Source organism: Anabrus simplex, chromosome 3 (genome assembly GCF_040414725.1).
Source record: "Anabrus simplex isolate iqAnaSimp1 chromosome 3, ASM4041472v1, whole genome shotgun sequence".
NCBI classification, from domain to species: Eukaryota; Metazoa; Arthropoda; class Insecta; order Orthoptera; family Tettigoniidae; genus Anabrus; species Anabrus simplex.
The window spans coordinates 440832745-440847729 of record NC_090267.1 but is presented as its reverse complement, the minus strand read 5'-3'; the positions used below and the strand labels follow the sequence as shown (position 1 = coordinate 440847729).

Sequence of the window (14985 nt, the reverse complement as noted above, 5' to 3'; positions counted from 1 at the left end):
TACATTAATCCGTTTCCAGCCTGTCTAGTCTACATTTCTCAAAACTATATTAAAAAAAAAAAAAAAAAACCAACCCTCTTAACTTTTACACTTTTCAAGATAATTATATGAAATTTTGCACAACTGTCCTTCTTAGTGTTGTCCGATTCTGAAAATCCACTTTTAAAACCAAGACCCGGTAATACATTTTCCTGTAGACTGAAGAGCGAATTTCATACTTAATGCCTGTTGTACATCGTACAAATTTTTCTTTCAATTAAATACTTCACAAGAAAAGTTGTCATAGACTGTTCAACATCGTTGAAGTTTTGACAAGATTTGAAAAGATTTGGCAAGGTTTGATAGTATTTTGCTTTAACATGAAGGAAAGGCAAACAGCAGTTATGGTTCTTGGACTAGCAGTGGGATACATTCTTGAAAAGAAGAGAAACAAACAATAAACCACAATTTACAAGGGGAAATATTAATACGGTTATCTTCAATATAATTTTTGTTATGTCATTTGCAGATGTTATACAGGGTACGGCAGAAAAACGGATGAATATCAAACGTAAATAACTCGGCAACGCAACAAGCCATTTAAAGATTTATTGCACAGTTGAAAAGAGTACTGTTTGCCATTTGCGGCACATACACACTAGGTTTTGAAAATGATGTCATCCAAATGCCGACCGTCCTGTTCGATGCACCTCTGAAGTTCCGCATGACTCGCTTGAGCATGTCTTGTAGTATTGCTTCGATTTCTTCACGGATGGCAGCTTTCAGGTCATGGTAAGACGCGATCCTTCAAATATCCCCAGAGAAAGAAATCGCACGGGACGAGGTCAGGGGAACCGGCTGGCCATGGAACATCACCCTGTAAGGAGATGAGACGTCCTAGAAACATTTCTCTAAGGAGACCCATCGACACCCTGGCTGTGTGTGCAGTGGCACCATCTTGTTGGAACCACACAGCAGGATTTCCTAAGTCCGTGCGTGAGTGTTGGCTGCAGGAAGTTGCATAATAGCTGTACAGTACGATCCGATGTTACTGTTACAGTTCCGTCCTCTTCAAAAAAGTAAGGGCCTACAATTCCGAAATCAAAGACAGTGCACCAAACAGTAACACACTCACTGTGGAGAGGTCGCTCATGGATCCGTTGAGGATTGGTTGCGGACCAGTACCGAAAATTTTGTTTATTAACGTAGCCAGACAAATGAAAGTGCGCTTGATCACTTGCCAGGACACTGGTGTCACCTGCTACAGCTTCCAGGATAGTCTCATAACACGCTCTGCGGTTGGTCCAATCACGTTCACCGAGTTTCTGAACACCCACCATTTTGTATGGATGGAACTTCATGTCTGCGTGTAAAATTCTCCTTATGGTGCAATCTCAGAGTCCCAGAATACGTGAATGCCTACGCACCGAACGCTGAGGAGATTGCATAATGGAGTGTCTTACTGCACGGATGGTTCCTGGTGTTCAGACGCTAAGAGGCCTACCAGGCAGCTTCATTTTCACACTCGAACCACTTTACCTTAAACTGTTCAGCCATAACAATTGTGTTCCTGCTCGGAACTTTCTCATGTCGACCTAAGCCAAAGTGTCTGCGAAACAAATGCTGAGTTGTGGTAACAGAGTCGGCATTTTTTAAACATGTCTCAATCACGAAACCTCGGTGTTCAACACTCAACGCCATGCTAGCGACTGGTTGGCTGACTGACTAGCCCGGACGAGACGATGCACGTGTTCTCCAAGGCCAAGGCCAAGACAGCACGCACCACGACAATAACACCTGTTTGAAAGCTGTGGCCAATACAACCTTTAGTTCGCTCAAATCTACTGTATGTGACATAAATGGCAAACCCTGATCTTTTAAACTGCACAACAAAATTGTGAATGGCTTGTTGCGTTGCTGAGTTATTTACGTCTGAAATTCGTCAGGTATTTCCACCGCACCCTGTATTATAATGAATTTACTCACATTAATTGAATAAACATGATAGTAATGCAACGGAAATTCATATCTTATTACATGAAAACATTAGGAATATAATAATAATAATAATAATAATAATAATAATAATAATAATAATAATAATAATAATAATAATAATAATATAATAATAATAATAATAATAATAATTCTTTTCTTCTTTTCTACAACTTTTCCCACACCTGTGTGGGGTCGCGGGTGTGAACAGTGGATTTGGCCCTGTTTTACGACCAGATGCCCTTCCTGATGACAACCCTATATGGAGGGATGTAATCAGTATTGCGTGTTTCTGTGGTGGTTGGTAGTGTAGTGTGTTGTCTGAATATGAAGAGGAAAGAGTTGGAACAAACACAAACACCCAGTCCCTGGGTCAAAAGAATTAATCAGAGGTGATTAAAATCCCCATCCCAGCCGGGAATTGAACCCGGGACCCTCTGATGTGAAGGCCTCAATGCTGACCATTCAGCCAATGAATCAGATAATAATAATAATAATAATAATAATAATAATAATAATAATAATAATAATAAAAGAAGAAGAAGAAGAAAGGGTACACAAGCTGGAAAGAGCATATGATATCACAAACAATTTTTATAACAAAAAGTGTCTAAGGAGAATCACAAGAAAATTCTTAGGCCCTGTGAAAACAACAGAAGTATGGTAAATAAGATCTAATGATGAAATATACAGGAACATAGAAAACAACAGAAACCATAAGGAAAATGAGATTGCAATTTTTTGGACATATTTGCAGAATGGATGATTCCAGATTAACAAAAAGGATTTTCAAGTACGTATGGGACAAAAAGGCAATAACTAGCTGAATTCAAGAAGTAAAGAAAGATTTAAACAGAAATAATATTAGAGAAGAAGAAACTATGGACACAGAGATTTTTAGGAAGAAGGTGTAGTATGGAAGAATTCGAAGGAAGATTGAACAAGGAACCTGGTGCAAAGTGGTGCGAGGTCAGAAACAGCATAGTGAAAGGATGAAAGAATATTGGAAGGAATGGAAGAGAAAACAACAAAATATTAAGAACTGAAATGAAATCAGCATGTGGTCCTTAGCAGACCTCATTGGAAAGAAGAATAATAACAATAATAATAATCATATGCAAAGGTAAGTCATATCATAACACTGCTGACAGTGTTTACTTATAAGTTACCAGAGGGAATAAACATTCAAGCTGTCCACTTCCGTGAGATGTTTCTCTTACAACTCCGTGTACGCTGCCATTTTATTAATTTAATTGTGAAGCTCTTCGGAGTCCACTGAATATAGGCAGGGATGTACCTCACACTTAGTAATTAATACACACACAACATCCCTCGGTAATGAAGACGAATCCATTTTTGTCATTTTGATTCCAGTCCCGGCAATCGCAACATGCTTAGCGGCATAGCACACACCATTAATATTCTAATTCCATTGATCAATTCTGTCAAAGACTTGGCAATTCTTTGATCGATCAGAACATGTTCTAATTCACTTTCAAGACATCTGAAGACTTCTCACGACTTGTCACCTACTGCAAGCGATTGACAAAAGTTTGATAGTGTTTAACAGGCTTAAGGCACACTCAATTTCGTTGTGATGGGGCTTAAAGGACTGGATTGGAGAAACAAAATGATAATCGTCGAATTTTCAATGGCATACAGTTCATGTGCCCCCATAATGGAACCATATACAGATCATAAAAAAGGCAGTTAAATAGTAATTTAAAGCTTCTGAACACTGGCTAAGAAAGACGGGGAAAGGGATTAGTATTTCCATTTTCTGCTCTTACCAAAATTTTTGTTTCAAAATGCACAAGCTGAAGAAACACACCTTAAATTTTTGTTGACAATAATGATATTTTAGCAGAAACCACTTACTTGGAGAATCTCATACTGCTCTGGACCATTGCTGGACAGAGTCACATCGAGGATTCTAATAGGAGCACTGACGTGAAGATCTACAGACAAAGCCCTAGAAGGAGAGTGCCGAGGTGATATGTTGGCCACATCAGGTCTACTTCCTATCTTCCCAACAGGCTTATTGATGAAGTCATCATAATACAATACCTGGAACAGAATGCACAATTAAAATATAAAGATGAAGAGATAAGATTTCAATAAAAATTTTCATTAAACTTACAGAGGTAATGAATGAATGAATGAATGAATGAATGAATGAATAAATAAATGAAACAAACAGCTGAAGGGTAAAGGCCTCCTGTATTGGGAGTGTCCAGAGAGACCCCATTTACAGTGATGGCTCATCCGCGTTCACTTGGTGATCCAATCCTCATGAGTTTCACACTCCTATTGTTATATTCATCCATCACCTACACTAGGTCAATCAATAGTAATTTATCTGCACTTTTATACCAGCACTACTCAATATTTCAGTTAGAAATTTATCTCAAAACAGATGATTTCCAAATTAATTCCACTGTTGTCTGCATTTTGCTTTCCTTGACCCATGTTTGCCTGCCAATTCCACAAACACATTGTCTTCCTCGGTGCTTTGCTCCTAAGTGGAGGTCTGATATTGTGGCTACACGTGTCCATCTTGATTGGTGCAGTCTCGTCACATGCCCCCTCTGCCAATCTCCACTTTATTACCCTAGCTCGTTCTGCTACTTTGGAGGTATTTCACAGTTTGTGGAATTCTTCATTTGGTTCTTTGTCTTGGACATAGATGCTCAGTATTTTTCTCTGCATCATCTCTTGGCACATCTTGACAGGTGATCATTGTCCCTTTGTCAATACCCAAGTTTAGCTACCACACAGCAGAACTGGGAAGTTTCCAGGGCTTTCAATTTGAGTCGGCAGTAGAGTGTTTTGTCCAGGATGAACTTTGGGACCCCACAATACCCTCCAAGCAATGGTAAGCTTCTATTTATCTCCTTTGTTGTTTTCCGTTTGAAGGCAATCTGGTGTCCCATTAAACATATTTAGAGACATATTGTATGTCTGCGATGTTTATTGATATCGAGATCTCCATTGCATTGATCATTAGTTTTGTATTTGTATTGTTCATCAAAGGCCTATGGACATGCTCTGAAAATCAAGATATTGGAGCTTAACTCGGCAATATGGAGTTGGAAATACAACAATATCGAACATTAAAAAGAACAATAATGACATTACAAAATTTGAGAGTGTACTTGACAGTGAAGCAGGAAGCTTGCCATCCAGTCAGCAAGCTGTCCCCTGGCTTGAGATGGCTGTGGAATGGTTAGAATAACAGGAAGAATGTGCTGTCCAATTGTTGTCTTTAAAATGTTTATGAGATTTAGTGGCAAAAATCAGAGTCTCGGCTCTGAAGCACAAGAAAATTTTGGACTTCTTTCCCTAACCTGTAAGGTACTTCATTATTATTATTAACTTTGTTGGCCACATTGGACCACATGAGTCTTCCATGTACACTTTTTCTTTGAAGGTTGTACTGCTTGATTCTTCTTATCTGCCCAGTACTTCTTCATTCGTTCTGATCGCAGTGTTTTTAATTCGTTTGAAATCTCTATAGGCCTTCTGTGCATCATTTCATTTGAAAATTAGTGATTCTTAAGAAGGGTGATAATTTTATTCTTTTTCTCTGCATTTGTAATTTCAGGTTCAACTGTTTTGAGATCCTCTTGAATTTCTTTGATCCTATGTCCTCCTGTCTTCTTATCCAGATTTCTCATCACTAGATGTGAAATCCTATTTTCTGGTAATCGTAAGATGTGAAAGGAATAAGAGATTCCTTTCTTCTTCATCGTGCTGGTAACTGGGTCAATCTCTTAATGGACAGTTTCATTGGGGAGGATTCTCCAGACTCCTTCAACCTGGTACTTTTTATTTATAATAATATAATAACAGCGCACGAATGTGCATGAAGTTTTAGGGAATCAGATCTCCTTACTGTACTCGTTCAATGATCTAGTTCGATTTTTGTTGTACGTGAAGTGATATCTGTCACACGGTTTGTCACGTAAGTTGCATATGCACTGACTGTTTGGTTCATGGAAGTGTTTTGTTTTACACAGTTTGTGGTGGAATCCGTGTACAGCGAGTCTTGTGATGGCGCTTTGCATGCTCTGGTTGGGTTTGGTCCAGCCTCTGTCAATCACTGCATCTGTACTATTGAATTCGATCCAGATTTCTTCCCTTTTGCATTTTCTCTCATTGAACATGTCTTCTGCTGGTCTAGTGGATGGGAGCAGGGATGTCTTTAAGTCTTTGATGAGGAAAGTATCGTTGGCTAGTTCGTATATTAGTCTTGATGGTGCATATTTTGAAGTCCCTAACGCTACCTTCAGGAATCTTGCTTTCACTGATTCCATTAATTTTATGTCCTTCTTTGTTGCTGCCATGTGACTGATATTCCATATGTCAGTATTGGTATGATTTTTGCCTTGAATATTTTTTCAGCCGTTTCCAATGAGAGGTTTGTTAGGTTTCTAATTTTGTAGATGGCTTTGATTGATGCTACTGCTCAGTCTTTGGTGTGTGCACTGAAACTGCATCCTAAAGGTTGCAGTGTAACACGTAGGTACTTGAAATGGTTTACTACTTCTAGTTCTTTGTTGTTTAGCACTATGAAGTCCTTTCTGGTAATCCCCCCCTCTTTTCCGAAATATCATTTGCACAGTTTTTGTTTTCATTTATATGAAATTCATTCTCTTCTGCCCAGTTCTCTAGTTCAGTGATTGCCCCTTGTAGTGCTCTTGAGTCTGTTGCTCCAACTACCATATCGTCTGCGTACATACACTGCTCTCGGTATGTCCGATGTCATAACGTTGAAGAGAAGAGGGCTCATTGGGTCGCCTTGGAGCACTCCATTGGATTGTCTTATGGTTTTGGAGACTGTGATCGAGTCATCTATCTGAATTTCGTTATATGCCAGTATTTTCTTGTTGAGAGTTGTGATTGGATTACAAGTGTCTATTGTGTTTTCTAGTTTTCGTACCATGAATTCTTTGTTTATTTGATCAATAATCTATGAATACGGCCAGAAACTTTCCTTTGGGTATTCTTAGTGCATTTTCAGTGTCATCCAGTAAGTTCTGAACGGCATGTAGGGTGCATCTTCCTCTTCGAAAACCGAATTGTGTGTCCGGTATATGCGGGTCTATCTGTGGTGTTAGTCTGTCTGTTAATATTCTCATGAAGAGCTTAAATGCGTTGATTTCGAGGGTGATACCTCTGTATGAATCTGGACTTTTCACTGGGCCTTTCCCTTTATACAGCATTTTGATTGTGGATAGCTTCCAACTTTTAGGGATGTCCCCTGTTTGCAAGCATTTATTAAATAGGGCTGTCCATATGTTTACCAATTGGTACATTGACTGCTGTAAGTGTTCATTAAATATACCATCCGGTCCTGCTGTTTTTAGTTTTTTGAGGTTTGCTGCTGCATTTTCAACTTCCATTGTCGTTATTGTTGTTTTTTCCGTTCATGTATTAGTCCCAAGTGGAGTGGATGTGGTGTTTTTCTTTTATTTCGTTTTTGTTAAGAAGTTCTTGAAAGTGTGTCTCCCAAGTTTCCACTGGCACCACATTCGGCTGTTTGCATTTTCTTTGCCTGAGAGCTAAGAAGGGGGCTTGCAATCTTCTTTCCTTCTTCTTCAGTGTGTTCGTTCCGTTTCCTCGTGATTAGCCATGATCTGCGGGCTACTGCATACGTCTGGAGTGCCTCTTGGGATAGGCTTTCTTTCGCTTCGTATAGAAGGGTCAGAATTTTCTCTCCTTGTAGCATTGGGTATCGAACCAGGCTTTTCCGCATTACTTCCTGGCTGGTACTATGGCTCTTTTAAGTACTTCAGTTATCTTGTCTGATGCCTCGTTCAGATCGCCTTTATCTATTTCTTCCTGTGCATTGTCTATGTCCGCTATTGCGTTGTAGAGAATTTTTAGGTAAATTTGCCTTGATATTTTTGGCAACCTTGTCTGTTGTTTGTCGTCGTCCCAATTAAGGAGAAACTTTGTTGTGATCAGAATATGTTTTCTTAGGAGTGTGTCTCCAGATTTCCATGCTCCCTTTTGTTTTTGTACTATGATAGTAGTGCCTCTGTAGAACACAAGGTCTACTGCGCTAGAGGCGTTGTGTGCCATGTATGTCTTTAGTTCTGGTTTGTTGTCTAGAGTGAAACCTTTCTCTTGCATGGTCTCGAGCAGTGTTACATTTGTGGTCTGGGCAGTCTATTCTGCAGTTGAAATCGCCTGCGATTATTGTTACCTTTTTTCGGACCATTTTGGAGACTATGGTCATTATCTTTTATATTATTTCGGTTGCGTTTTTCTGCGGACGACAGTATATGCATACTAAATATACTGTATCTTTTTCTATGAACACAAGATTGTCTTCCGTGTGGCTCCTGATGGTTGTTCCTGTTGTTGGTTTGTGATATATCGACACTCCACCTGAAGGTCAGCCCTCAACTCCTTTTTGTGTCAGGGCATGGTGACTATAGTTTCCTCCTAGCTCTATTCTTTCTGTGGCAAATGTTTCTGTTAGGAATGTGATATTACTTGTCCCTAATATGCTGCATGTTGACAGTTGACATAGATGTTGATTCCCACAGGGAATCTGAAATATTTGTCCTGAATGAGTAAATTTATAATACCAATATAAATGGTCCATTATTGGACATTACACGGTATGCACTAGCCAGCGTATTGGTAGGTGTGCTAGGTACCAACTGATGAGCCCACCCTAGCACATGAGGGCAAAACGCTGGCAACCAAGAATGAGTTAGCTGGAAAATTTGTGATGTCCAATAACGGACCATTTATATTGGTATTATAAATTTACTCATTCACGACAAATATTTCAGATTCCCTGTGGGAATCAACATCTATGTCATCTGATGGCCAAGCAGGCATCAATTTTTGATAATGAGACAAAGTCTCTTACTGCATTGGCACTGCCGGTGGCTCCAGTTAGCCTACGCAGTGGCCTCCACGGTATGCACTAGCCAGCGTATTGGTAGGTGTGCTAGGTACCAACTGATGAGCCCACCCTAGCACATGAGGGCGAAACGCTGGCAACCAAGAATGAGTTAGCTGGAAAATTTGTAATGTCCAATAACGGACCATTTATATTGGTGTTGACAGTTGTACGATTGATTTTAAGCCTTCTACATTCCAGAGTAGTAATTTCCAGCTCGTTAGTCCTTTTCTTTGCTCAGTTGTACTATTTGTGGTATGACTGTGTGTAGGTATCTTATGCCAGACCGTCTCCTGTGTTAATTTTCCTTTGAAAGGAAAAGGAAAATCTTCTAATTAAGATCCCTTTTGGCCAGAAGTCCAGTGCCGTCAGTGTATCCAAATACTTGAAAGGTATTCCTATCTTGTAGGCCTTGTTGGAGCCTAGCGTGTTCAGGGCTTCGCATGTTATTTCTTCTTTTATTCCATTTCTTTGCATGTATCTTGGTATGCTTTCATCTTTCGTGGTGGGTTTGAGCCTGCCGATGTATAACCATGCCTTTTTTTTTTTTTTTCTTTCTGCAGGTTGGATATCTTCCTCTTCCATTTCTTTTGTGCCACGTATATAGTTTCTTTGTCTTTTTGGTTTTACTGTTTCTCCATTTGTTACAGTGACCAAAGGGGCACTTTTCCTACTATCCCTCCTTGAAAATGCGGCTGACCATGTTTGACAATTTTCTTGGTCAGTTTCTTCTTCTCTGAGGCTTGACTGATCCTTTCCATTTGGTGTTGCTGTTACATTTGTTGTGAATGTAATATGTGAAAGTGTCCTTCAATGGCTCGTCTCTGTCTATCGCTTTGTGGACCTGGCTCCACTTGTGGTGGCTGTAGGGCTGGCTTCTTCACATTTCTCTGTTCTTTAATTACAGAGGGTCTGTGTTCCCATTCGCATGTCATGCTTTCCTTTTGTGTTTGTAATACCTTATTTATTCCTTGCATCACTGTTTCTTTGATTTCTTCCTTCAGGCTTTTTATTTCAATCCCTAATTCTTTTAGTTCCTCTTTCCCGGTTTTCATTAGTAGGAAGTCTTCTTTGCATTTTCTGCATAACCATAATAACATGCAGCTTGGTTTCTTAAGCATCGAGAAATCCCCTGCACTCATGCTGGAGCATTCCTTGTGGAACCATCTGCGCCATGCTTGTCTCAAAGATTAAGCCATGCATGTCTCAGTGCAAGCCAAATTAAGCTGAAACCACGAATGGCTCATTAAATCAGTTATGGTTCCTTAGATCATACCACTTGACTTGGATAACTGTGGTAATTCTACAGCTAATACATGCAAACAGAATCTCGACCAGAAGTGGAAGGGACGCTTTTATTAGATCAAAATCAATTGGTCGACTCGTCCAGTTCGTTTGCCTTCAACTGTCTGCCTTATCTACTGTCGATGGTAGGTTCTGCACCTACCATGGTTGGAACGGGTAACGGGGAATCAGGGTTCGATTCCGGAGAGGAAGCCTGAGAAACGGCTACCACATCCAAGGAAGGCAGCAGGCGTGCAAATCACCCACTCCCGGTACGGGGAGGTAGTGACGAAAAATAACGTTATGGGACTCATCCGAGGCCCCGTAATCGGAATGAGTACACTTTACATCCTTTAATGAGTATTCAGTGGAAGGCAAGTCTGGTGCCAGTAGCCGCGGTAATTCCAGCTCCAACAGTGTATATTGAAGTTGTTGCAGTTAAAAAGCTCGTAGTTGGATTTGTGTCCCACGCTGTCGGTTCATCGCTCGTTGGTGTCTAACGGGCATGGTTCGTGGGACATCCTGCCGGTGGTGGCGAGTCAAACGCATGCGGCCCCCGTGGTTATCCGCGTGCGGTTCCTGCGCGCCGTAGGCGGACCCCGATGAAATCCTACCGCGGTGCTCTTCATCAAGTGTCGAGGTGGGCCGGCACGTTTACTTTAAACAAATTTAGAGTGCTTAAAGCAGGCCGGCTGCGCCTCAATACTGTGTGCATGGAATAATGGAATAGGACCTCGGTTGCATTTACCGTCACAGCCTACTGTTGCGTTTGTTTCCGTTATCGGTTTCATACACTCTCTGCAAGGTGTGATGGTGTCGTCGGTCTGTGATTCCATGATGTTATCACGCTCTCTTCCTGGTATCTCTGATTTATCTGATTTCATCACTTTGTTGTATTCCTTGGGAATCAATATTGGTTATTCTTTGGGTCGTAAATTGTTAAGAAATCAAAATGGCGGATCCAAAAAATTAACCTCTTAACAAAAATGAAGTTCCAACTAATGTCCTACTCTCTTCACCGACAAATGAGATAATACTATCACTTATTACAAGTAACAACTCTCATTATTGTTCCGTATTGAAGATGACGTTAGGCATAGATATCAAGGATAATATCTATGCCTAATACTATCACTTAGTCAGAAAAAAGTACACACCACGCTCATCAGAATGACTAACAAATATTTGACATATTTTATCTTATTCCATGTCGTTAAAATCACGGTTCGCAACTCACGTGTCACTGCCTTCTATGTTAAAGGTGTATACTTTTTATTTATGCAAGTTCTTATAATTCTTCTTTCAGTTTCGAGGAGCTGATCCATTCTTCCTTCATTTTTAATTCGGAACAAAGTTTCGCAAGCATAATTTGGAACAAAGTTTCGCAAGCATAAGTGCCTTCGGGCAAAGTCACAGTTTTGTAGTGTTGGATCTTAGTGTTTATTGACAGGAATTTTTTTTGTTGTAAGTTAAACATGTTAGAAAATGTGCCTTTTTCATTTTGTTGGTTCTATTATTCCATGTTGCTTTCTCACTTAAGTTGTGCATAATGATTTTTCCAAGGTATTTAAACTGTAGGACTAAAATTGGTGGAAAAATTCCCTCCATGGAAACTTAGAATTTCCATTCTGTAGAAGTTAATTTTTTGATCATTTACGATGACTTCATTTATGTCAAGGGGTTTCATTGGCTTAATCACAGTTTTCTAAAAGGATATTTGTAATCCTATTTTTAATGCAATTTTCTGGAGACTGGTGATATGAACTTCTTTCATGTAAAGGGCTAAAAGAGCTAAATCATCTGCAAACCCTAGGCAGTTTGTCCTTTTTGAGGGTTTTGCAAGCATTGCGATTTCAAAAATTTGTCCCATTATTTCCCATCAATTTGAATACAAACAGTGGTTTGAGCCCACTACAAATTCAAGATTTCATCTCTATTCTAAAAATGGTTGTGAATAACAATTATTTCACATCTGATAATACCATTTATCAGCAAAATTGGTTAGCTATGCGATCACCGGCATCAGGCATCCTGGCTGAAATCTATCTGGATCATTTGGAACACACCAAAATTAATAATAACATCTTTAGTAACATTATTTTTTGGACAAGATATGTGGATGACACTCTTGTGATCATGAACAAAAGTGCAACTGATGCCATCACCACTCTATCCAATCATAATCACATTGACCCACATATCAAGTTTAAACTAGAATCAGAAAATTATAAAATACTGAATTATTTAGATCAAATGATCATCAGACAACCTGGTTCATTGAGCTAGAAAGACTTTTAGAAAACCAACACAGACCGCTAACACAATCCATCACAATTCCATACACCCACATGCCCAGAAATGTGCAGCATACCATAGTATGGTACACCGTGTTTTTAGCATCCTGCTGTCTACAAAAGACCTTAAAAACAAACTGAATACCATTTGCAGTATAGCTAAATTTAATCATTAATAAACATAAACACCAACCCTCAACCACCTTAACGAAAGAAAAGGCTCGTAACAATTTTTTATCTACTTTTACGTTTAATAATAAACAAGTCTACCAAATCGCAAACATATTTAAAAAGCACGACATCAAAATAGCCTTCAAAAATTGTAACAGAAACACAGGTATTTTACACAATACCAGTTCTATTAATCATAGCAATAAGTTCACCAAATCAGGTGTTTATAGACTCAATTGTAATAATTGTAACGCATCTTATGTCGGTTAAACAGGTAGGAGCTTCCATACAAGATACTTAGAGCATGTTAAAGCCCTGAAATATAACAGATTTTTCAGCCATGGGACAGCACAAGGGTGATACTAACCATAAGTTTACTAATATCAACCAAGGCATGAAAATTCTTAAAGTTATAAATAAATAAATAAATAAATAAATAAATAAATAAATAAATAAATAAATAAATAAATAAATAAATAAATAAATTAATTAAAAAACCAAAAAAAAAAAACCTGCTCAATATTATGGAAAATTGTTTTTTCCATTTGGAACAGTTTTTAAATCCTGACTTCAATCTAAATGAAATTTCAGAGAAATCAAACATTTTATTTGACCTTTTAATTCCTATCTTTAGTAATCATGCCTCAGATAAAAATAATTCTTTCTGTTATAATCTCTTTAAATTTCCCTCTCAGCAGCAGTCTTTCTTTTCTCATCCTTCAGCCCCACCTTAGACACCCCTTCTCTACTTCCCTCCCTTACCCAGCCCTCCTCATTCCCCCTCCCCTCCTCTCCCTATCTACTCCTTTGTTCACATTGCCTGCTTCCTACAACAAGCCAGTGCTTGTTTGCTATCCACTCCTTTGTTTACATGGCCTGTCTGCTTTTCCCAGCAAGTCAGTGCTTGTTCTACATCTGACATGGGAGATTTACTTCTTTGCCTGAGGTCTTAAGTCAACTTAGACACATCATATTGTGACAAGAAGATCATAACCTTAATTTTTGTTATTGTATGTATATATATATATATACCTATTAATGTTATAATTATTCCTACAACATTGTCTTTGTCTGGTATACACAGTTTTTAGTTATCACACAACTTGTTTAATTTTTATTTGGCTCACTAAGTGGCTGAAACAAGTCCCAAGACTTATGTAATATCATTTACTTGATATATTGTATTGAAAAGGTGTACCCTCTTGTCAATTTATTCTTATATGTGTATTTGAGCACCTTCAAATACCACCGGACTGAGCCAGGATCAAACCTCCCAAGTTGGGGTCAGAAGGCCAGCACCTCAATCGTCTGAGCCACTCAGCCCGGCCCAATATGACACAAATGTCACACACAAGAATTCCACTAGTCAAGACCAACTGCAAACTTCTGGCAAACCAGCCATAAAATAAAGTCTCCAAGTCACATGGTTTTCCATTTCTGTCACATGTGGCACGCTGTTTTCAAAATTCTGACGCTCAACATCCATATCATCTGATGGCCAGGCAGGCATCAGTTTTTTATATTGAGATAAAGTCTCTCATAGTGCATTGGTACTGCCGGTGGCTCCAATTAGCCTATGCAGTGGCCTCCACGGTATGCACTAGTCATGCGTCTTGGTGGGCGTGCTATTTATCAACGGATGAGCCAAACTTAGCACACTGGGGCAAAACACTGGCAACCAGGAATGAGATAGCTGGAACATTTATGTCCAATAACCGATCATTTATATTGGTATTACTATACGGCAATCCTATGAATTTTGGTCTGGCATTCAACGTGTTAAAAAAAGGGCTTAGTAAAATCATATGAATGCCTTTCCTGTACAGTATGCATTTTTAGACTATCACTGTCTTCACGCCAATGCCAAACATTGGCTTTGGTTATTTTTAGACTGCAAAATTATTTTTTATTTCCACGGGTTTACTAACCATCAACTTAAAATTGGCACCATAATATCAAAGAGAACCCATTGAAAATATGCCAGCAATATCTGTTCCACGTGTTTCTACAATGACATCAGGAAAATATTCCTGTCAATTCCTGTTTAATTTTACTATGCATTAGGTACAGTAGACACGTCATAACTCTGCCACTGAGTAGCCGTGGCCTTTGTAAGAATTCAAAAGGCTCGCATGTTTCGATACCATTCTGTGGATCTGAGGAACTTATTTGTAGAGGATAATAGAATGTCATTCTCTCTTCACTATTTCCTGAGGTCCCGTGACATTACACGGAGGCACTGTACAACCAGTTGTCGCAGCTAGCAATGTATAATCAACAGGGCGGACGTTGACTGTCAACGAGTTTTGTGCGTGCGCAGGGGTGAAAAGAAGCAGCGTG

General features: G+C 39.2%; 1 protein-coding gene across 1 annotated transcript in view; it reads right to left on the bottom strand.

Moving 5' to 3' along the window:
• Positions 1-14985, bottom strand: part of Dcr-2 (Endoribonuclease Dcr-2) — a 396960-nt gene that overhangs the window by 80227 nt on the left and 301748 nt on the right. Inside the window, exon 19 of the mRNA XM_067143947.2 lies at positions 3853-4041. Within this exon, the coding sequence (XP_067000048.2) occupies positions 3853-4041 (189 nt within the window). The remainder of the gene's footprint in view (positions 1-3852; positions 4042-14985) is intronic.